The sequence below is a fragment of the Lepidochelys kempii genome, chromosome 8 (genome assembly GCF_965140285.1).
Source record: "Lepidochelys kempii isolate rLepKem1 chromosome 8, rLepKem1.hap1, whole genome shotgun sequence".
NCBI classification, from domain to species: Eukaryota; Metazoa; Chordata; order Testudines; family Cheloniidae; genus Lepidochelys; species Lepidochelys kempii.
Genome location: NC_136387.1, coordinates 97,304,551 through 97,326,264, shown reverse-complemented (window position 1 = coordinate 97,326,264; position 21,714 = coordinate 97,304,551). Strand labels below are relative to the sequence as shown.

The window sequence follows — 21,714 nt, the reverse complement described above, 5'->3', positions numbered from 1 at the left end:
CTGGCCATGAGTGGAAATGCTCAGGCACAATATGAAGGCAATTCCTGGGGAAGCTCACAGTCCAACATACAGTGCTACGGTCTCTTACACAACCCTTTTGTTGGGTAGTTCTCTGTTTGAGAACTGAAGAACATGCAGTAGCTAAGAGAAGGATCTTTTTTCGGCAGTTGTCTAAATCCCATCTTCAAACCTACAAATAGTCACCCTTCACTAATGACCGTAATAAGTGTAGTTGAGTGCCCCCTCCATACAATCCAGTCACACACAACACAAAAATCATTTTAGCTCAATGATACGGTTATTAGGCCCTGGCCACACTCAGAGCAAGTGTCCTAGCCATAACTAAGTAGAATGATTGCTAAAAGGCTTTCAGCCATGTTTTCCTAACTCACATGGACTGTGATTTTCCTCTCCCCCACACCTCCTCCAAGAACCATATTCACACATACACACAAACACACACATTTGTAGTCAGGTACTGGTCTCATCTTGGTATGGACAGGGTCCAACCATTCAAAAATGTTTAAATCAGCTGTAAGTTTTCCATGTCTTAATTTCCCTTTAAAAAGTTGAGAGGCTTTGTTGCTCACAGAATTTACTCCGTGATAGTCTGAATTCCACTGGCAGAAAGTACATACCAAAAGGTCCGTATCCTCCTCCAAACCTTCATCCTCCTCCTTCTCCTCCTCTTCATTCAGGTCCTTCATGCACTCCGCAGCCATCTTTTCAATATGATCCATGGGCAGAGGGGCTGGAGAAGGCAACCAAGAAGAGACAAGCCATGAGGATCTAGCATACTGTTGGACGGTGCAAACCTAAATTATGAGCATACTGTTTGGAAACTAACTGAGAGTTCACTTGTCACTTCTCCCTTTCAACTATAGGCCGTGTTTGTTTCTAATCAGCAAGACAGTAAAGCTGGTGAAGTAATTCCCAGGCCTTTTTTGGCTGAAGCCCCACCACTTGCAATTGATCAGTGCCTTCTGCTCCACCTCCTTTGTCCTGTCACTCCACCTCCTGGTACATTTTCTGTCTATTACTTTCTTTTCCTCTCTCTGTTCTATGCTTCTTCCTTTTTTCCCTTTCTGTGTATTTCCCTGGTTTTGATTTATTTTGTTGTCTCTGCTCTCTTCCTCTGGTCCAGCCACCTCTGCTCCACTTGACCACATATTCTCCCTCCTCTGTTGCATTTTCACCACATTGTGTTGCAAATTGTCTGAAGGAAAATGTGCTGTTTAGTGCCACCTATAGAAATATGTGGGTGAGGGGGATGAGGGAGAGAACATGCAATCTAAAGCTCCCCACAGCAGATCAGGAGTTCAGGCATACAACTTGATAATTCTGTAGCTTTGACAACTGGCAGGAATTTCAGTTACACATGAGAGAGCTTTTCTTTTTCTTTTAAGAGTAAATTGAATCATGGAGACTATTATTGTCAACAGTACTTATGGTCAAAAGGAATTTTATTTCTAGAGAATTTAGTCTTCCTCCACAAGAACAACAGGTCTGTGTACCCTGAAATGTGCCTCTACTCTACTTCCCTTGTTATATCTAGTGCATTTTTCTTGCCCAGTTGTGTTTAATAACATTCTCCAGAGGATAGCGAACATGCAGATTTCCACAGGGACAGGCAGAAGTTTGTATGCTAGAAATTGCAACCTGACCAGATTCTCTCCTTGCTCCATAAAACACATGCTCACCCTCTGTGCTCTCATTTGCACTACAGAAACAGATTCAAACTATTCATTTTCCTTGTCCCCTTGTCAAATAACGGCCTCTGCAACCCAGAGTCAGTAGGAAGTAAAAGAGAGGCAAGGTGGGTGAGGTAATATCTTTTATTGGACCAACTTCTATTGGTGAAAGACACATGCTTTCACCACAGAAGTTGGTCCAATAAAAAAAGATATAATCTCACCCACCTTGTCTTTCTAGTATCCTGGGACCAGCATGGCTAAAACAACACTGCAAATGGAGGTAAAAGTACATTTTAAAACTTTTCCTAAGCATTTAAAATATTGGAAACAGCCAGATTTACAACTATGAAGGAGCAAGGTATAAAATACTCAGGTAAGACAACTTGAGATGCCTGGCTCCTACCTCACGCTTGTTATACCCTGGTGTAACTCCATTTACTCCTGACTTACACCCACATGGGACATAACAGAATCAAGCCTTACATAAGAATATGACAGGTTTCAGAGTAACAGCCGTGTTAGTCTGTATTCGCAAAAAGAAAAGGAGTACTTGTGGCACCTTACAGACTAACCAATTTATTAGAGCATAAGCTTTTGTGAGCTACACAACAGGTTGAAGCAAATACTCACCAACAACCACATACCACACAACAGAACCACTAACCCAGGAACTTATCCTTGCAACAAAGCCCGTTGCCAATTGTGCCCACATATCTATTCAGGGGACACCATCACAGGGCCTAATAACATCAGCCACACTATCAGAGGCTCGTTCACCTGCACATCCACCAATGTGATATATGCCATCATGTGCCAGCAGTGCCCCTCTGCCACGTACATTGGTCAAACTGGACAGTCTCTACGTAAAAGAATAAATGGACACAAATCAGATGTCAAGAATTATAACATTCATAAACCAGTCGGAGAACACTTCAATCTCTCTGGTCACGCAATCACAGACATGAAGGTCGCTATCTTAAAACAAAAAAACTTCAAATCCAGACTCCAGCGAGAAACTGCTGAATTGGAATTCATTTGCAAATTGGATACTATTAATTTAGGCTTAAATAGAGACTTGGAGTGGCTAAGTCATTATGCAAGGTAGCCTGTTTCCTCTTGTTTTTTCCTACCCCCCCCCACCCCCCAGATGTTCTGGTTTAACTTGGATTTAAACTTGAAGAGTGGTCAGTTTGGATGAGCTATTACCAGCAGGAGAGTTAGTTTGTGTGTGTATGGGGGTGGGGGGGATGTGAGAAAACCTGGATTTGTGCAGGAAATAGCCCAACTTGATTGTCATGCACATTGTGTAAAGAGTTGTCACTTTGGATGGGCTATCACCAGCAGGAGAGTGAATTTGTGTGGGGGGGTGGAGGGTGAGAAAACCTGGATTTGTGCTGGAAATGGCCCACCTGATGATCACTTTAGATAAGCTATTACCAGCAGGACAGTGGGGTGGGAGGAGGTATTGGTTCATATTCTCTGTGTATATATAAAGTCTGCTGCAGTTTCCACGATATGCATCTGATGAAGTGAGCTGTAGCTCACGAAAGCTTATGCTCTAATAAATTGGTTAGTCTGTAAGGTGCCACAAGTACTCCTTTTCTTTATAAGAATATGAGTTGCTTAGAGCAACTTGTAACTTAAAACAAATGAAACTAGCTGCTGCCACTTGAACGTGCACCCTTAACTGTACTTATTAAGCCACAGGTTTCAGAAGCTATGCCTCCAGTGCAGAGTTGACTTAACCAAGCTTGAGTGAGAGCAGCCACACCAAGAAATAATGCGTGAGCTGCACAGTAATTGTTTTACTAGTTGACGTGTTGTGCTAACTGGAGTTGTGTTCCATATTTCTTGATGGGCCAGCCAACTTGAGTTAAAAGCATCACCACACTCCAGTTAAGGGTTTTTGTACATGGATGGGACTTGAGTTAGGTGTAACACTGGCATTATAACTCAAGTTAACTCTGCAGTGAAGACAAACTCTTAGTAGCCTTCATGCAACATGATCCCCTCTCGGCTCATGATGCACGAAGTATCTATACCATAGATCCTCAACATTACACTTCCTAATACATTCACCTTCAAACATTTCTCTATTTATATTTTCTTCCAAATACTGAAATATTTTTACTATTTGTATTGCAGTAGAACCTGATGGCCCCAACTGAGATCAGGACCTCATTGTGCTAGGTGCTGTTCATAAACAAAGCAAGAAACAATCACTACAGAGAGTTTACTGAGTAAATAGACCAGAGACAAAGTGTGGGGAAAAGGAATAAATTCAATTTTATAGGTGAAGAACTGAGTCACAGAGAGTTTTAGGCCCAATCATGCAAAAAGAACCACATAGGTGACCCCTGCACACAGGTGTAGAACATTTAAATCAATGTGTCTTTGAGCAATTTCAGGGGTCCACTTGGGACCTCAGTGACTAGGCCAAGATCACCAGAATTCCGTGGCAGAGTGCGGAACTGAACCTAAATCTCGAGTCCTAGTTCACTTCTTTACCCAAAAGATCATCTGTCTTCTCTGTTTAAACTGTGCACATATTAATCAATTCCAGGCAGCTCTCATCTGCAGAGAATAGATAAAACCACCAGAGTCCAGCAGGAGAACTGAAAAAATAATAATTCACTACTAACCCAATACCAGATACACAATGAGCAACACAAACCTTTTGCTTGCTACCAAAGCGAAAAGTGTGGACAACACCTCAGAACAATAAACAGATTTTGTTTGTTTCTTTAAGATTGACAAAGAATCTTTGCCACCAGACAGGCTTTCCCCTTCAGCTTCGTAGCACTAACAGATGGTCCCATAATTCATAGCATACAAAATAAGTGCTGCAAACCAAAACATGCTGCCATTGGGGAAGGCTTCCCCTCTTCAATCCATAGGAGTGCCAAAAGCCAAGCTGAATATTGGAATTTAGATCTGTCACACAAGTCAGAGAATGTTGCCCCTTATTCCCCCTCTGCCTACCCAAGATGCTACTGTTCTGATCATCTTCCTCTCCTATTGTCTGAGGAAGTTCTCTTCTTCTCATCTCCTCACTGGCCACTGGTCCCCTCCTCTTCTACTTCTGTTTAAGCTTCCAATTCTAATTCTCTTCTTGAAAACTCTACCCAACTCCTCCCCTACTTAACCCTCTGATCTCACCTCCACCTATGCTCATTCTGCCATCTGTCCAACCATCTCTCCTAATTGCTCCATTTTGTATTCTATGTTCATTCCCAAATATGTGCCTTCTTCCCCACCACCGCCTACATCCTGTTTAAACTAGACTTATTCTTCCTCCTGCACAGACATGGGTCAGATTCTGCCCTCAGTTATACAAGTGAAAATAACAGTAGGATTTCACCTATAGCCTTAATTCCAGAAAAACAGGGATGCAATGCTCAAGCAATGCCACTGCTGACAAATGTGCTGCTCACACCTGAGGAAAACATTTGACACCTTCAATGGGCATAACGAATACTGACTCATAAAACCTTACAGAGATGATGAGGATTAACCTTCATTCTACAGATGGGGAAAAGTGAAAAAAAAATGTTAAGTGACTTCATGAGCTCCAAAGAAAGAGTCTGTGTCAGAGATGGAAGCAGAGCTCAGAAGTTCCTGGTTCCCAGACTTATTCTCAAACAACCAGACCTTACCTATACGTTATACAGGCAGTAGTGACAAAAAGATAAAAATTAAAACCCAGTGTGGCTGAAAGTACCCACAGGAAACTCACAGAGAGAAACAGTGGATCTGATGACACAAAGGGCATCTATCTCCTCATACGCAGATCTAGAACACATTCCCTTAGTCTCATGGTATTATCAGGATTACTGATGAAGACCTTTATTTAATGCTTTCTAAAAGTCATTAGTTATAAGAGCTAGAAAGGAGAAGTCAGTTATAGGATTCTTTAATTCAATCGACAGGATTTTTTATTTGATGGCCAGTTTTTTAAAAAAAATATACAATTGTACTTTGATACAACAGAATTTCTATTAAAAGTAAGATTTAAAAAGGGAACAGGCTGAAGAAACAGCTGCATTAGCTTATTTCAAATACTTTAAAATCTTCTGCATTTATTACTCTTAAAGGGTAACTATTATCTTGAAATCTAGTCAGTATCAAAATGAATTAAATTTAGTTTCAGGTACTACACACTTGCCTCTGAGTCTTCCTACCAATTACTATTGTGATTTTACAATCACATTTTCCTGTGTATTTATAAATTTTCCTCTCCTTTGTTGTTGTGTGAAAGTACCACACAAACAGCATAGGAAAACAACAGTACAAGAAACAATTAAACGGATTATACACAAATGCTGTCAAATACACCAAGTAAACAAACTCACAAGTTTCCAGACTTCATTTAAAGGACAGAAAGGCCCATTTTAATAATCTAGTCTAACCTCCTGCATAACACATTGCAAAGAATTTTACCCAGTAATTCCTACATCATGTCAATAACTTCTCGCTGAGCTACAGCATACTTTCTAGAAAGAACCCAGTCTTGATGTAAAGATTGCAAGTGATTGACAGTCCACCACACCTCTTGGTAATTATCCTGTTCCCTCACTGTTAAAAAAAACTGCACCTTATTTCCAGTCTCAGTTTGTATAGCTTCAACTTCCAGCCACTTGATCTTGGTATGCCTTTGTATGCTAAATTAAAGAGCCCTCTACTCTCAAAAATCTTCTCTCTATGTAAGTGACACACCCTATGCCCCATGTTCACCATTTTTATATGATTATGATATATTCTGTATAAGGTATGCCTTGTGAGGTATCATTTGAAAACTCAATCTGCTGATTATTATTTTCTGGTTGAAATGTGTGTAACACTGCATGTAAAATTATGAGATTTTGCTATATAATTGTTAGTGAAATATGTTGTAGTTCTGGGTAACACCCACAAACCAATTTCTCAGAGACAAAGAAACACCAGCATGCCAGCAAGGTGCTAAAGGGCCATTACCTGCTTAACTGGCTATTCACCAGCAGGGGAGAAGGTATAAACAAGAAATTTACTTTTCATCCCAGAGACCGTTGGAATCCCAGGTATACAGGGATCTGTTTGTCTATACACTGCCATGGGGTAATCCTCAGAGAGGAGGAGGATATAAAAATAAGGAGACAGTGACCTCCACATCACGCCTCTCTTCCTCTCACCTCTCTGCCCATGGCATCAACAAATATCTGAAAAACGCTGAACTGGCGGAAGGGTCCCTAGCTGAAAGGAAATCCTACACGTATATTCTTACAATGTATGGTGAGAGAGACATTTTGCTTTTACGTTCATTTAGGTATTAGCTTGTGGTTTTATCTTTTTATTTCTTTTGTAACCAATTCTGCTTTTATGCCATATCACTTCAAATCTATCTTTTTCCAGTTAATAAACTTGTTTTACTGTTTTATCTAAACCAGCGTGCTTGGATTGAAGTGTTTGGGAATCTCTACTTAGGATGACATGGTTGCTGCATAATCATTACCCAGTGTTGGAATGATGTACTTACTGTGAGCTTACACTGTCCAGAAAAATACTGAGCAGTGCAAGACACACATTTCTGGGGAACAAAGCTGGGGCTAAGACTGTGAGGGTGTGGCCCTGTATGTAATTCATGGATGGCTGGGAGAGCATTCATGTATTCAGCTGGGAGTGATTTTACATACTAAAGGCTGTGTGAGCAGGTTCAGGAGTGGCTCTTCTGACTGCAAAGCAGTGTAAAAGGCACCCCGGCTAGAGAACTAAGGGGACACAGCTGTTCAACAGTCCAGATTGTACACTGGGGAATGTCACAGAAGGTATTTAAATACCATGATCAAGTCACCTCTTAATATTCTCTTTGAGCATCTCAGGGGCGTGCCCAGGAATTTAAATACTTTTGGAGGGGCAGGTTAAACACACACAAATGAAAGGTTCGTGTGACCCTACCTCCCATTTCTTGGGACACCTCTGGCAGGGACACCCTGGAGCAAGGAGGAAGCAGCTCCCTCTCCAGCAGTACTCTCTGTGTTCCTGCAGCCTGGGCAGGGAGGAAGCAGCAGGGCAGCTGGTTGCAGGGTCCTCCCCCAACTCCTACAGCTGCAGCCTGCTGGTTCTCTTTCCCTGCTTCTGGAGTCCCAGTGCTGCTGCCTGCTTTACAGACACCTGCTGAGGTGAGTCAGGGGCTGAAGGCAGAGGCAACATGTGGGACTCCAACAGCAGGGAAGGAGAAGCAGCAAGCTGTAGCTGTAAGGATAGGGAGAGGAGGAGCTCAGCCGGCAGCCAAACCCCCTGCTGCTTCCTCCCTCTCTGGGCTGCAGGAATACATGCAGATTTTTGTGGGGGCCAGTGCCCCTGCTTCCCCCCATTGTGCACACTCCGACTACATTTTAAATCCTTCACTGTAAAGCAGACAATACAGAAAAATATTTCTCTAATCTCTGAGTTACATAGTAATCTTAGGTGTTACAAGTAACAACCGTAGGGGAAAAAAAATCCAGAAGGAAGTATGATTTGTAAAATCATGTCCCTTTTATTTACATAAATAACACAGCTCTTCAGGCAGCAAGAACCAGGAGCAATGACTTACTTTTCCGTTTGGGGTTTGACTTCCCTTCTGTCACCTTCTCTCCTGTGATAGCAGCAAGCTCCGCTTCTAGATCCTCATCACCACCACCATCCTCTATATCCAGCAACATTGCTTCAGGATTGAAATCTACAAAGAGCCCCAGCTGGAACCAAAGGAAAATATTCTAGTAAGAACAGAGAAGTCACTCAATCACATCATATCACCTGGGTTATTTAAACATCTCAGTGCATTCTGAATTCAAAGGTAACGTGGGTTCTGGCTAGGAGTTTTTAACCACAATCCCCTGTAATTTTGGCTAGTTATATAACACAGACAAGATATACACATAACTGAAACCAGATACACCTCTTTTGAGAAGCAGACAATGAATCCCCTCTCAGACCTTGTCAAGGTTCCTTCCCCACTCTCAACTTTAGGGTACAGATGTGGGGACCTGCATGAAAGACCCCCTAAGCTTATTCTTACCAGCTTAGGTTAAAAACTTCCCCAAGGTACAAACTTTCCTTGTCCTTGAACCATATACTGCCACCACCAAGCGTTTTAAACAAAGAACAGGGAAAAAGCCCACTTAGAGACATCTTCTTCCCAAAATATCCCCCCAAGCCCTACACCCCCTTTCCCGGAGAAGGCTTGATAAGAATCCTCACCAAATTGTACAGGTGAACACAGACCCAAACCCTTGGATCTTAAGAACAATGAAAAAGCAATTAGGTTCTTAAAAGAAGAATTTTAATTAAAGAAAAGGTAAAAGAATCACCTCTGTAAAATCAGGATGGTAAATACCTTACAGGGTAATCAGATTCAAAACATAGAGAATCCCTCTAGGCCAAACTTAAATTACAAAAAGATACAAAAACAGGAATATACATTCCATCCAACACAGCTTATTTTACCAGCCATTAAACAAAAGGAAATCTAACTCATTTCTAGCTAGATTACTTACTAACTTTACAGGAGTTGTAAGTCTGCATTCCTGATCTGTTCCTGGCAAAAGCATCCCAGACAGACAGACAAACCCTTTGTCCCCCTCCTCCAGATTTGAAAGTATCTTGTTCTCTCATTGGTCATTTTGGGTCAGGTGCCAGCTAGGTTACCTTAGCTTCTTAACCCTTTACAGGTGAAAGGGTTTTGCCTCTGGTCAGGAGGAATTTTATAGCACTGTATACAGAAAGGTGTTTACCCTTCCCTTTATATTTATTTACGACAGGCCTGCACTTAATCAACCTGAATCCTTATAAATAGGTCTAACTGGTATTTGAACTAACAAGGTAAAAGAAATTTTCTGCTTAGCAAGTCTTAACAGAAGCTATGAAATATATTTGATTAAATATTGAAAAATATTTCTCCTCATATTACCCAGGTATTCTAAACTTGGGCACAGCTAAGATTTCATCTTGAACTTTCATACATATCCACACATTTCACCTCAAAAGGTCCCATATCACTTTGTAAACTATATACACAAAGGAATCATTTCATCCACTGACGTGCAGCCACCTCTGGTGTAGAATCAGCAACAGTTTAACACTGTACTGCACCAATACACAGCTGTTTAGAACAGGAAGCAAATACTATTATAGGCAACAGAAACTACAGGTTGAATTGAGTAGGAAGATTATTATATAAATTAGCATTTGACTAAAACACTGGGGTAAACTCCCCTACTGTTGCAAAAAGTGCCAAAGGACTTTAACAAACAAGGGTGAGGACTTCTGTTTTCTCTATCTAAAAGATGGAACCTCCATAAGTACAGTAATCCAGGACACTGCAACACTTATCCAGTACTGACTCCGAAATGTCAACCACTGAAATACCAAATGTTTCCCATCATAGTGTTGTCCCGCAGAACTTAGAAGAGTTGACGAGTCACAGCCCAAAATGATAAGGACAAAAAAAGATTTACTGTTGCTTAGCTTTTACCTAAAACTACATAAAGAAATTCTACTGTAAACAAAAATAATGCTGCACAATCCAAAGTGCAGCCTTCTTGAAGAATGTATCATTATATGTGATGCATAAACAATGAAGCGTATCATTTGTTTCTATGACTTTTATAGATACAGAAAAATGTATTACTTTGATAAGGTGAAAGAGGTAATATCTTTTATTCAACCAAGACGACAATCATAGGCCTCGTATATATAAGTTAGGTTGAGATAAGCAGTCTTATGTTGACCTATTAGCACGTTTACATGTGTAAACATGTGTTTAAAGTGTCCTGTTATGCCGACATAGTAACCCCAGTTCTCTGAGTGGTGTTAAACCAAAGTCGATGCAAGTTAAGCCGGCAATCAAAAACTGGCATATTACATCACTTGCGCATGTTCACACAATGCTCCTTCTGTCGGCAGAGCGTGTCTACTATTGGTGTTCTAGCATCGAAAGTGAGAGCAGTGCACTGTGGGCCCGCCAACCACTAGTTGTGGGAAGGCGGAGTGGATCATAGTGCATCATGGATGCGGGCTCAACGTCCCATGATGCAGTTTTTTCTGTCCCAGCATTCCATGGGCTTCCAACTACATTTTGCAGCATTTTTCAACAGCCTCTGTTTACTGTGCACACACCATCCCCGTTTGAAAGGATGGATCTTCCACTGCTCTCTACAGTTGTAGTCACTGTTATGAACAAATTGCAGCTGGTCATGTAGAATATCATGAGCAGCCAATCTGAACAGGAATCTCAGAGTTGTCTGACCTGCTGTGTACCATGGAAAGAAACAATACCAGATTATTTTTGGTATTCATGAAGCAACGGAATACAGTGGACCATCACTTTTGGGTGCAGAAAACAAGCATTAAGTGGTGGGATCACATCTTTATGCAGGTCTAGGATGACGAGCAGTGACAGCAGAACTTTTGGAGGCAGAAGCCACCTTCCTGGAACTGTGTGCGGAGCTCGACCCAGCAATGCGGTGCAAGGACACCAAAATGAGAGCTGCCCTCTCGGTGGAGAAGAGTGTGGCAATCACTGTGTGGAAGTCAGTGACTCCAGACTGCTACCAGTTAGTCACAAATCAGTATGGAGTCGGGAAGTTCACCGTTGGGGCTGCATTAACATAAGTTTACAAGGCCCTTAATCGCCTTCTGCTACAAAGGACTGTGACTCTTGGCAATGTGCGTGAAATATTGGATGGCTTTGCAGCCATGGGATTCCCTAACTGTGGAGGGGCAACAGATGGAATGCATACTCCCATTTTGGCACTGGACCACCTTGCAATGGAGTACATCAATAGAAAGGGGTATTTCTCTATGGTACTGAAGGTGTTCCACTGACATGAACGCAGGGTGGTCCGGGAAGTGCATGATGCATGTATTTTCAGGAACACTGGTCTGTACAGAAAGCTGCAAGCAGAGACTTTCTTTCCAGACCAGAAGATTCCAGTGGAGGATGTTGAAATGCCCATAGTGATCCTGGGAGACCCAGCACGCCCCTTATTCCCTTGGCTCATGAAGCCTTGCACAGGAAACCTGGATAGCAGCAAGGTGTATCCATAGGGCTCTTGGTAGAGGAGGTGGGTTTGTCGCCAATGATAGCGTCCAGCTCCTTATAGAAGTGGTAGGTCTTTGGCACGACACCAGAGCAATAGTTGGCCTCCTTGCCTTCTGGTATGCCTGCCTCAGCTCCTTTATGTTTTCACGGCACTGATGTGTGTCCCTTATCCAACAAGCCACGAGAAATCTGATTGTAGGTATCAAAGTTCCTACAGCTGGAGCAGAGCTGGGTCCTCCTCTCCCCATAGTGCCAGCAGATCCAACAGCTCAGGTGTGCTCCAAGTGGGAGAGCACTTGCTGCGTGGAGGTGCCATGGTCAGCTGGGAGGATGCGATGTGAGCTCTCCATGCAGAGCAAACAGGAAGTAGAATTTCAAAAATTCCTGGACCTTCAAAGAGGGAGGAGCAGATGCCTGTGTACTTGGGTGCAGGGCAGCGGAGTTCAAACTGCTGAACAGAGCATTCAGAATTGGCATTATTGTGGGACACCTCCTGGAGGCCATTGACAGTGTCATAACAAAGCGTGGTGTCTACACTGATATTTTGTCAATATAACTTTTCCACAAAAACCTCTCGTCAAGGTGGTTTTATTTTGTTGGCAACGCAGGAGAGTTTTGTCGGCAGAAGGAGCACTGCAGTGCGTACATCTCCACTATTTTGTCGGCAAAACTGTGTAGTGCAGACAAGGCCCTAGAGCAGAGGCTCTCAAACTGTGGTCCGCAGACCACTGGCTCCATTCAGGTGGTCCATGTAGTTCCCTCTAAGGTGCGCGCCTGGGTGGCCGCACGAGAGAATGAAGGGCCACACATCTAATTAGCGTGGGTGCCTGGACCCTGGAGAAGATGCACATGTAAGGTGAGGTGGTGCCCTTGGGGGGAATGGGGTAGGTGGAAGTGGGATGAGAAGAGGGGGTGGGGGGAATTTGGACGTGCAGGGCTGCGATGGCCAGAGAAAGAAGTGACCTTCCCCAGCTCCAGGGCTGTGGCTGCAGTGGTGGGGAGAGATCCCCCTCTTTCCCAGCCCCAGGTTGGGAGCTGCCATTGCAGGGGAGAGACCCCCCCCCCTTCCTAGCCCCAGCTTAGGGGCTGCTGTGGCAGGGGAGAGAGGGTACATCTATCGCATTAGAAAGGTCAGACTACTGATATTAAAATATGAGTTGTGTGCTTTTATTTGTAGAACAAAAAAAGCTAATTATTATTAAGGTTTTTTTTTTATATAGCGCTTTTATCCAACGCGCTTTACAATAGTTAGCTAATGGTACAAACAACATTCAGAAAGATCATTAAGTGGTCTGCAGAGACCCTCAGCAATTTTCAAGTGGTCCGCGAAAAAGAAAGTTTGAGAACCACTGCCCTAGAGGATGAAGCACAAGATTGAATGCCCATATTTACTAATCCTGTCTCTACCTCTGATTCACTGCATGTTGCTGGAAAAGTAATCTTACCTCTCAATGCTTCAGTTTCTCCCCTTCCCCCCATACCATTCCCACCACCTGTAAAATGGGGATAATGCTGCTTCCCACCGCTCAAGGAAGCGGGAGGAGATTAGCAAATGTTTATACAGTGCTTTGAAGATGCAAAGCTCTATATAATATTATGTACCTTTTACAAATGGGTAAACTGAGGCCAAAGTGTATGTGATTTGCCCACTGTCCCATAGCAAGTTAGTTGTGAAGCCAGCAATGGAATCTAGGGGTATATCTACACAGCAATTAAACACCCCCTGCTAGCCCAGGTCAGCTGACTGGGGCTCAGGGCTGTAAAACTGTGGTGTACACATTCAGGCATGGGCTGGAGCCCGAGCTCTAGGACCCTGCGAGGGGGGAGGTTCCATGAGCCCAAATGTCTCCACCACAATTTTACAGCCCATTAGCTGCTCATTTACTGACACAAGCCAGTGGGGGGGGGGGGGTGTTTAATTGCTGCGTACACACACCCTAGGAGTTCTGGCTCCAACTTCCTTGTTGTGTGCAGTAAACCACACTTCTGTTGAAGTCAATGAATATCAAACAACTGCTTTAAATAGGAAGGAAGGAAAAGAGGGGAGACAAGGACGGGACTGAACCAGGAAGAAATGCAGCGAGCACACTGTAAAGCACAAATGAGCTCTACAGAACATGCTCATTTATGGCTGGAAAAGACACTGGAGAAGATATTGTAGGAAACAATCTTACATTTGCCACGACATGAACTGGATGATTTAAATATGCTTTTCCTATTTTTGATCCTATAGGACTGATCAGGTCCTTTGATTTACTGGTTATCCATTTACATTTTATTTCTTTTAAATCTTCTTTGCTTCTTTTGATCTTTGTATTTTTTCTTTGTCCAAATGAAATAAATAAAATGCATATATTTTAATTTAGACATTGAAACTCTATTGCTAAAGTAATGGTAGCATTACGAATACACTGACACGCACATAGCGAGAAAAGACATAAGTATTGCTAACGTGGTGGGGAAAAGCACCTAATCTCAGCTCCTATGCACTTAGCGCTCTGATTCCAACTAATCCGAATTCATTTAGGAATGGACGGAGAATTGATCAGCCGTACCATTTTTTCTCTACTAAAAATACATTAGTTCCTGTTCCAGTAACCCCCCATTTTCGCTATTTTCTCCAGTCCAGTCTACCTTTCAAGTGTAGACAAACCAAAGCCAAGGTCTCCCAGTTTTGCCTTGATACTCGCTGTTTTCCTATTTCATCTCCACATTTGCTTCCCCTCTCCTGAGTACAACTCAAGCTTCTTTTCATTTTCAAAGCCTTCATAATTTCATTCCCTGCCTGTGTCTCACTACTCATTTCTGGATGCACCCCTTCTTAGAAAGGATACTCTCCTGACTCCGCACTTTGGCTTCTTCTTTGTACTTCTGACATCGTCACACTATCTCCAAAGTTTGCACAGTTCAACAAAGCCAAGCATTCCTAAAATTATAACTATAACTATCCCACAAAGATTAAAATTTCCTCACAGCACAATCCACTTATCACATATAGTTACTCAAATGTACATGGACCTGCTGTAAACAGCCGCAGACAAACACCTATGTGGACTCAATACCCCTGGATAGAAGTCATAAATACAACAGTGGAGCACAGACAATGCCAGTCCACAAACAACCACAGAACAGAGGGAACTAAGTTAAAACTACTTGTCTAAGTAGTGGCAGGATTTACTCTTCTCCAAGAGGATCATCCAGTGCCACTAAGACAGTCATTAACCATTCTGATTTTCACAGGTCTGTACTTGATAGATGTTATAAAAATTTTGAATGTTAGCTTGAGCAGGACCGTATTATAATCAGGTTGCAAGGCAAAGTTCACAATGTTGTGACAGGATGAACTTGGTCTTGTGGCAAGTCTGTATTTTTAATGCCTTAATCAGCATGGTATATGGATGTCAGTCTCTGCTACTAGAAGATAAACTAACTAGGGTGGGGAAAGCAGAGGACAACTAATTGTATAGAAAGGTTTGTAGGATGCCCTGCAACTCTGGAATCATGTTAGCCCAAGGAAGAATCACAAAGCAGGACCCCAAGTGTGCAAGCTTTTAACCAGACTATAGTGTGAGAAAGGAGGTTTCTATACCTGCTTTGCAGCAGCAGCTCCCTGGCCCTTTGCCTGGGGACTTTTCCTGGGTCTTCTCCCAAGCATGTCGGCTCATGAATCTCAAACAACTCTACCTTTAATGGACACAAAAAGAACCCCACATATACATAGGTTAAGACATTGACATCCAGCTGAGATACATGACAGAAGCCTATAAGCCAACCTAACCCAGTTGGAAAGCTGGGCACAGCAGCCTGTAGCCCCACAGGTTACAGCTCCACACCAAAGACTCCACCCTGTAAGCACCCCCCAAGGTCACTATACCCAACCCCGTAACCCCCCTCCCCAGATTACTATATCCACTCCACAGATCAAGGACACCAGTCTGTAACCACCAACCCAGGGTTACTATACCCACCTGCCCAGACCAGGTTACCACCCTGTAATCCCCACACCAGGGATACTACACCCACCCTGCAGACCAGGGACACCACCCTGTAACACCCTGCAAATTACTAAACCCCTCCCAAGATCTGGAGTCGGGCACAGGAGCCTGTCCCGCCTCCCTCCGAGTTCTCCCCCCCTTCCCCCGAGCCGGGTACAGGAACCTGTCCCCTCTCGCCCCAGGTTCTCCCCACCCCCACCCCTGAGCCAGGTACAGGAACCTGTCCCCTCTCGCCCCCGGTTCTCCCCACCCCCACCCCTGAGCCGGGTACAGGAACCTGTCCCCTCTCGCCCCCGGTTCTCCCCACCCCCACCCCTGAGCCGGGTACAGGAACCTGTCCCCTCTCGCCCCCGGTTCTCCCCACCCCCACCCCTGAGCCGGGTACAGGAACCTGTCCCTCCCCCACCCCGAGCCTGGTTCAGGAACCTGTCTCCCCCGAGCCGGGCACAGGAACCCCTCGCCCCCGGGCTCTCCCCCCGCCCCCGGAGCCGGGCACAGGAACCCCTCGCCCCCGGGCTCTCCCCCCGCCCCCGGAGCCGGGCACAGGAACCCCCCGCCCCCGGGTTCACCCCCCGCCCCGGGCACAGGAACCCCTCGCCCCCGGGCTCTCCCCCCGCCCCCGGAGCCGGGCACAGGAACCCCTCGCCCCCGGGCTCTCCCCCCGCCCCCGGAGCCGGGCACAGGAACCCCTCGCCCCCGGGCTCTCCCCCCGCCCCCGGAGCCGGGCACAGGAACCCCTCGCCCCCGGGTTCACCCCCCGCCCCCGGAGCCGGGCACAGGAACCCCTCGCCCCCGGGCTCTCCCCCCGCCCCCGGAGCCGGGCACAGGAACCCCTCGCCCCCGGGTTCACCCCCCGCCCCCGGAGCCGGGCACAGGAACCCCTCGCCCCCGGGCTCTCCCCCCGCCCCCGGGCACAGGAACCCCTCGCCCCCGGGCTCTCCCCCCGCCCCCCGAGCCGGGCACAGGAACCCCTCGCCCCCGGGCTCTCCCCCCGCCCCCCGAGCCGGGCACAGGAACCCCCCGCCCCCGGGCTCTCCCCCCGCCCCCGGAGCCGGGCACAGGAACCCCTCGCCCCCGGGTTCACCCCCCGCCCCCCGAGCCGGGCACAGGAACCCCCCGCCCCCGGGCTCTCCCCCCGCCCCCGGAGCCGGGCACAGGAACCCCTCGCCCCCGGGCTCTCCCCCCGCCCCCGGAGCCGGGCACAGGAACCCCTCGCCCCCGGGTTCACCCCCCGCCCCCCGGAGCCGGGCACAGGAACCCCTCGCCCCCGGGTTCACCCCCCGCCCCCCGAGCCGGGCACAGGAACCCCTCGCCCCCGGGTTCACCCCCCGCCCCCCGAGCCGGGCACAGGAACCCCTCGCCCCCGGGCTCTCCCCCCGCCCCCGGGCTCTCCCCCCGCCCCCGGAGCCGGGCACAGGAACCCCTCGCCCCCGGGCTCTCCCCCCGCCCCCGGAGCCGGGCACAGGAACCCCCCGCCCCCGGAGCCGGGCACAGGAACCCCTCGCCCCCGGGTTCACCCCCCGCCCCCGGAGCCGGGCACAGGAACCCCCCGCCCCCGGGCTCTCCCCCCGCCCCCCGAGCCGGGCACAGGAACCCCCCGCCCCCGGAGCCGGGCACAGGAACCCCTCGCCCCCGGGCTCTCCCCTCGCCCCCCGGAGCCGGGCACAGGAACCCCTCGCCCCCGGGCTCTCCCCTCGCCCCCCGGAGCCGGGCACAGGAACCCCTCGCCCCCGGGCTCTCCCCCCGCCCCCCGAGCCGGGCACAGGAACCCCCCGCCCCCGGAGCCGGGCACAGGAACCCCTCGCCCCCGGGCTCTCCCCCCGCCCCCCGAGCCGGGCACAGGAACCCCTCGCCCCCGGGCTCTCCCCCCGCCCCCGGAGCCGGGCACAGGAACCTGTCCCCCCGGGGGCCCTCCCCGGAAGCCGTTCCCAGGAGCCGGCCTCCCGCGCGAGTTCCTTCCCCGCTCCCAGACCTGGAGCCCGGCACCGCGGCTAGCGCTCCCTGTCAGGGCAAGGTGGGGGCCGGGTGGAGACAAGCAGCGGGCAACGCCATGTAAATAACCGACTCCCTCCCCCGCGACGCGGGGCAACGGGGCCTGTGCCGGCTGCGGGGAGGGGACAGAGGCGACACCCGGCCTCCGCCTCCGCACACGGCGTGACGCGACTGGCCTACCCTGCCCAGCCCCAGCGCCCAGGAGACCCTCAGGAGGCGCGCGCCCGCCCCCACTCCGCCAGAGGACGCGGCTCCGAGCTCAACGCACGCGCAGGCGCAAAGCTGAAGGGGCTGGGGCCAGGAATGAGAGAGGGGCGGGGTTACGAGAAAGGGGCGGAGCAGAGATGGGGAGGGCCATAAGGAGGGGTCAGGCGGGGTGGAGGTTTAGAGGGGCCATAGTCTTGCAATATGGTCCCGGAGTGAAGTTTGGAGGAGTGGATCCAGTACAGGGAGAGCGGTAAGTGGCTAGGTAGAACCAAACCCAGGCTCCTGAACACTGGTTCAGGGGCAGAGGGAAGCGTAGAGCAAAGAACAGGGCCTAGATAACCACTAGGATGCCCAGGGGAGGGATAGTTATTTATTGCCATAGTTTAGCCTGAGACAGTTAGTTGCCCTTAGAACTATTTTCCAGTCTTTGCCAGCAAGTCCCAGTCATACCTTTTGCAGCAGATGACAGTTCCCTGCAGTTAAAGTCATGGTCAGCTAGCAACTATACTAGTTTTCTTAAGCAAGTACGTATGGATTTGGTGCCTGATAGACACCCAAGCTTAACATTGGCCTAAAGGTCACTGAACCAGGGACAGCACCTCTGTTTGTAAAGGGCAAAGCAGACAGTCAGTGATCCACAGACACTGGTCCTGTGTATGCCTTGGATTCTCTATCCCACCCCCCCACCCCCTGTTTTGTTTTTTTTTTAAATTAAAGCTGTTTCTAGCATTTGATTGTGAAGATAGTTCACACCTCAAAGCTATTTTTTTTTCAGACTCTAGAAAATTCAGTGTCTACTTGGCCTTCCAACTGTGAACTATCATTCTTACTAAACTGGGAGGAGTGGTAGATACACTGGAGGGCAGGGATAGGATACAGAGGGACCTAGACAAACTGGAGGATTGGGCCAAAAGAAATCTGATGAGGTTCAATAAGGATAAGTGCAGGGTCCTGCACTTAGGACGGAAGAACCCAATGCACAGCTACAGACTAGGGACCGAATGGTTAAGCAGCAGTTCTGCGGAAAAGGACCTAGGGGTGACAGTGGACGAGAAGCTGGATATGAGTCAGCAGTGTGCCCTTGTTGCCAAGAAGGCCAATGGCATTTTGGGATGTATAAGTAGGGGCATAGCGAGCAGATCGATGGACGTGATCGTCCCCCTCTATTCGACATTGGTGAGGCCTCATCTGGAGTACTGTGTCCAGTTTTGGGCCCCACACTACAAGAAGGATGTGGATAAATTGGAAAGAGTCCAGCGAAGGGCAACAAAAATGATTAGGGGTCTGGAACACATGAGTTATGAGGAGAGGCTGAGGGAACTGGGATTGTTTAGTCTGCGGAAGAGAAGAATGAGAGGGGATTTGATAGCTGCTTTCAACTACCTGAGAGGTGGTTCCAAAGAGGATGGTTCTAGACTATTCTCAGTGGTGGAAGAGGACAGGACAAGGAGTAATGGTCTCAAGTTGCAGTGGGGGAGGTTTAGGTTGGATATTAGGAAAAACTTTTTCACTAGGAGGGTGGTGAAGCACTGGAATGCGTTGCCTAGGGAGGTGGTGGAATCTCCTTCCTTAGAAGTTTTTAAGGTCAGGCTTGACAAAGCCCTGGCTGGGATGATTTAATTGGGGATGGGCCCTGCTTTTGAGCAGGGGGTTGGACTAGATGACCTCCTGAGGTCCCTTCCAACCCTGATATTCTATGATTCTTCATTCATCTCACTGGACTTACTATTAGTTTTCAGAGTTGTTATTTAAAGCCAATTTTATTAACTATTTCACTGTTGATAATTTTAGCAGAAATATGCAACTATGGTGGTTTATTCCATCCTAAACTGCTACCCCCCACCTTCATGTGCCAAAAGTTCTAAATATGCCTACCTAATTACCAAAACCTTCAGATTTACCTCCACAGTCCACAATGCAGTTGTGTTAAACACCAATCAGTGGCAAATTTGAAAATTTAGACAGAATAAAAACAAAATATTGTACCGTTTTATTCTTTAAATCATGACTTCCATATTTACATTTTCCCTAAGGCTGCTTTGAAGTTCCAGTCTCCCACAGAAACTGGGGTCTTGCTATGGAATTTAGATCCAGTCTGCCACAATATTTTGGGTTATGAGTTACTGTAGAAACTGATGAGTTCCTAGCTCTCAACTAGTGTCGATTCCATAAAAACTCATTGTGAGGTAAACCCTCTATCTGTACAGTAAGCCATTCCCACATTTTCTAAACTGAAGTCACTTAGTACAAGCTTGAACTATTTTTGCAGCACGTTTCACGCTAATAAATCATTTTAAAGTGATTAAAATGTCATTTAAAAATAGCAGATCAAGATATTTTTGGTAATTTTTTTCTCAAGTACAGTTTCACACTGAAAACACAATTTAACCAAACCTCCGTCAGCTATCTTCAGGCAAATCCTCTGAAACTCTTCTTTGTAACAGATAAATATGCTTAAATTCAAAGTGAAATGTAAAGCTCATTCTTCTATGAAAATACAAATTTCCACTGGCATTTTTATTTCCTGTAGCAAACACTCATGCTCCCCCCACCTCTTTTGGCCTTGCCTACAGCTCTGTATACTTTCACTGCACATAAGGCTATGTTTTAGTCATAAGTATTTTTAGTAAGTCACGGACAGGTCACGGGCCGTAAAAACTCACGGCCCGTGACCTGACAATGATTTATAATGTATAACCCTAACTAAAACTTGCGCTGGGGGCTGCAGGTGCTCTGGATGGAAGGCACGGGGGTGCCACAGGGCAGACGGCAGCGTGAGTGCTGGGTGGGGAGGAAGGACAGCAGCACGTGGTTTGGGACCCCTGCTGGTGCTGGGGTATGGGGGAGGGTTGGCGGGGCTGACAGGCTCCCTACCTGGCTCTGCGCAGCTCCCTGGAAGCGACTGGCATGTCCCTGCAGCTCCTAGGGGGAGGGAATGCCGGGGGGCTTCGCACACTGCCCCCGCCATGAGTGCTGGCTCCGCAGCTCCCATTGACCAGGAACCGCAGCCAATGGGAGCTGCGGGGGCAGTGCCTGCAGGCAGGGGCAGGGCAGAGCCCCCTATCCCCTCCGCCTAGGAGCTGCAGAGACATGCCAGCCACTTCCAGGGAGCCCCCTGAGGTAAGCACCTCCCCGCACCCCAACCCCCTGCCCCAAGCCCCCGCCCACACCCAAACTACTACTACTGCTGCTGTTGGGATGGGGAGGGTTGGGAGCGCAGTGGCCCAAGACTGCCCCAGCAGCATCTGGTGTGGCTGGCCCAGGGGCTGCCCAAGCTTCTCGGGCAGCCCCGGAGCCAGCCACACTGGCTGCTACAGAAGTCACGGAGATCACAGAAAGTCATGGAATCCATTACTTCCGTGACAGACACGCAGCCTTACACATAAGCAACAGATGAGAAATTTAAGTTTAGAACATGTTTGAAAAGTGTTAATCAGGTCTCATGTATCCAGTTGAAATTTTAGAGGGAAAATTACCTAAATTGCAGTTTAGTAAAGATACCCCTACTCTTGCAAAAAGTGCTTTAGCATCTTTAGCAACCACAAGTGGTCAAAATCTGTTTTCACATCTTTCCACGGCTTATTTGAAAGAGGGCACCTTCCACTTTGTTTCATGGCACTCTTTCAAGTACTGGCTCAGAGGAGAGAGTGCTACCTACTGAACATACCACTTACTGCAGCACCGAAAAACATTCAAAACAAGTGATTTAAATGCAAAGGTATAAAACACTTAGTAAGGAATTCTTTATTATACAAAAAAGTGCTTT

The 21,714-nt window shown here is 47.2% G+C and overlaps 1 protein-coding gene across 13 annotated transcripts in view; it reads right to left on the bottom strand.

The window, feature by feature from the left end:
• CC2D1B (coiled-coil and C2 domain containing 1B) overlaps positions 1-18,017 on the bottom strand; it is a 133,817-nt gene extending 115,800 nt beyond the window's left edge. For 11 of the 13 annotated variants that reach the window (XR_012160487.2, XR_012160481.2, XR_012160483.2 and 8 more), the window contains exons 1-4: positions 17,922-18,017; positions 15,344-15,438; positions 8,266-8,407; positions 639-751 (exon numbers count right to left, since the gene is read on the bottom strand). Coding sequence is in view for 6 of the 13 variants with exons in the window: in XM_073357706.1 (XP_073213807.1) it covers positions 639-751; positions 8,266-8,407; positions 15,344-15,409 (321 nt within the window). In the remaining 7 variants the exon portion in view is untranslated. The other 2 variants (XM_073357707.1, XM_078854123.1) reach the window with 2 other exon arrangements.
• Positions 18,018-21,714: the final 3,697 nt, after the last annotated feature.